This window comes from Penaeus monodon, chromosome 25 (genome assembly GCF_015228065.2).
Source record: "Penaeus monodon isolate SGIC_2016 chromosome 25, NSTDA_Pmon_1, whole genome shotgun sequence".
Lineage (NCBI taxonomy): Eukaryota > Metazoa > Arthropoda > Malacostraca > Decapoda > Penaeidae > Penaeus > Penaeus monodon.
In genome coordinates, this window is record NC_051410.1 from 4506704 (window position 1) to 4507062 (window position 359).

Below are 359 nucleotides of genomic sequence, written 5' to 3' on the forward strand. Positions count from 1 at the left end.
TCCCTCCTCCCTTACCTACGCCTCTCCCAATTCCTTTACCCCCTTCTCCCCTCCTCATCACTCTCACTCCCTCCCCCACTCATCATCCTCCCCTATCCCCCTCATCACTCTCACACTCCCTCCTCCCCCCTCCCACACACTCCCCTCTCCTCCCCCCTCCCTCACACTCCCTCCTCCCCCCTCCCACACACTCCCCTCTCCTCCCCCCTCCCTCACACTCCCCTCCCTCTCCCCCTCTCCCCTCACACCCACACCCAAACCCCTACCTCAATAATCGTCGTTTTCGATGGCGCCCTCATGAAATCCACGCGACACTCATAGCGCCCGTCGTCATGCAGAGTCGCGCCCGAGATGATCAT

General features: G+C 61.8%; 1 protein-coding gene across 1 annotated transcript in view; it reads right to left on the bottom strand.

Moving 5' to 3' along the window:
• The window catches only part of LOC119589307 (hemicentin-1-like), a gene marked incomplete in the record, with an annotated part of 75735 nt that overhangs the window by 42420 nt on the left and 32956 nt on the right, over nt 1-359 (bottom strand). Inside the window, 1 exon segment of the mRNA XM_037937929.1 lies at nt 267-359. Coding sequence (XP_037793857.1) covers nt 267-359 — 93 coding nt within the window.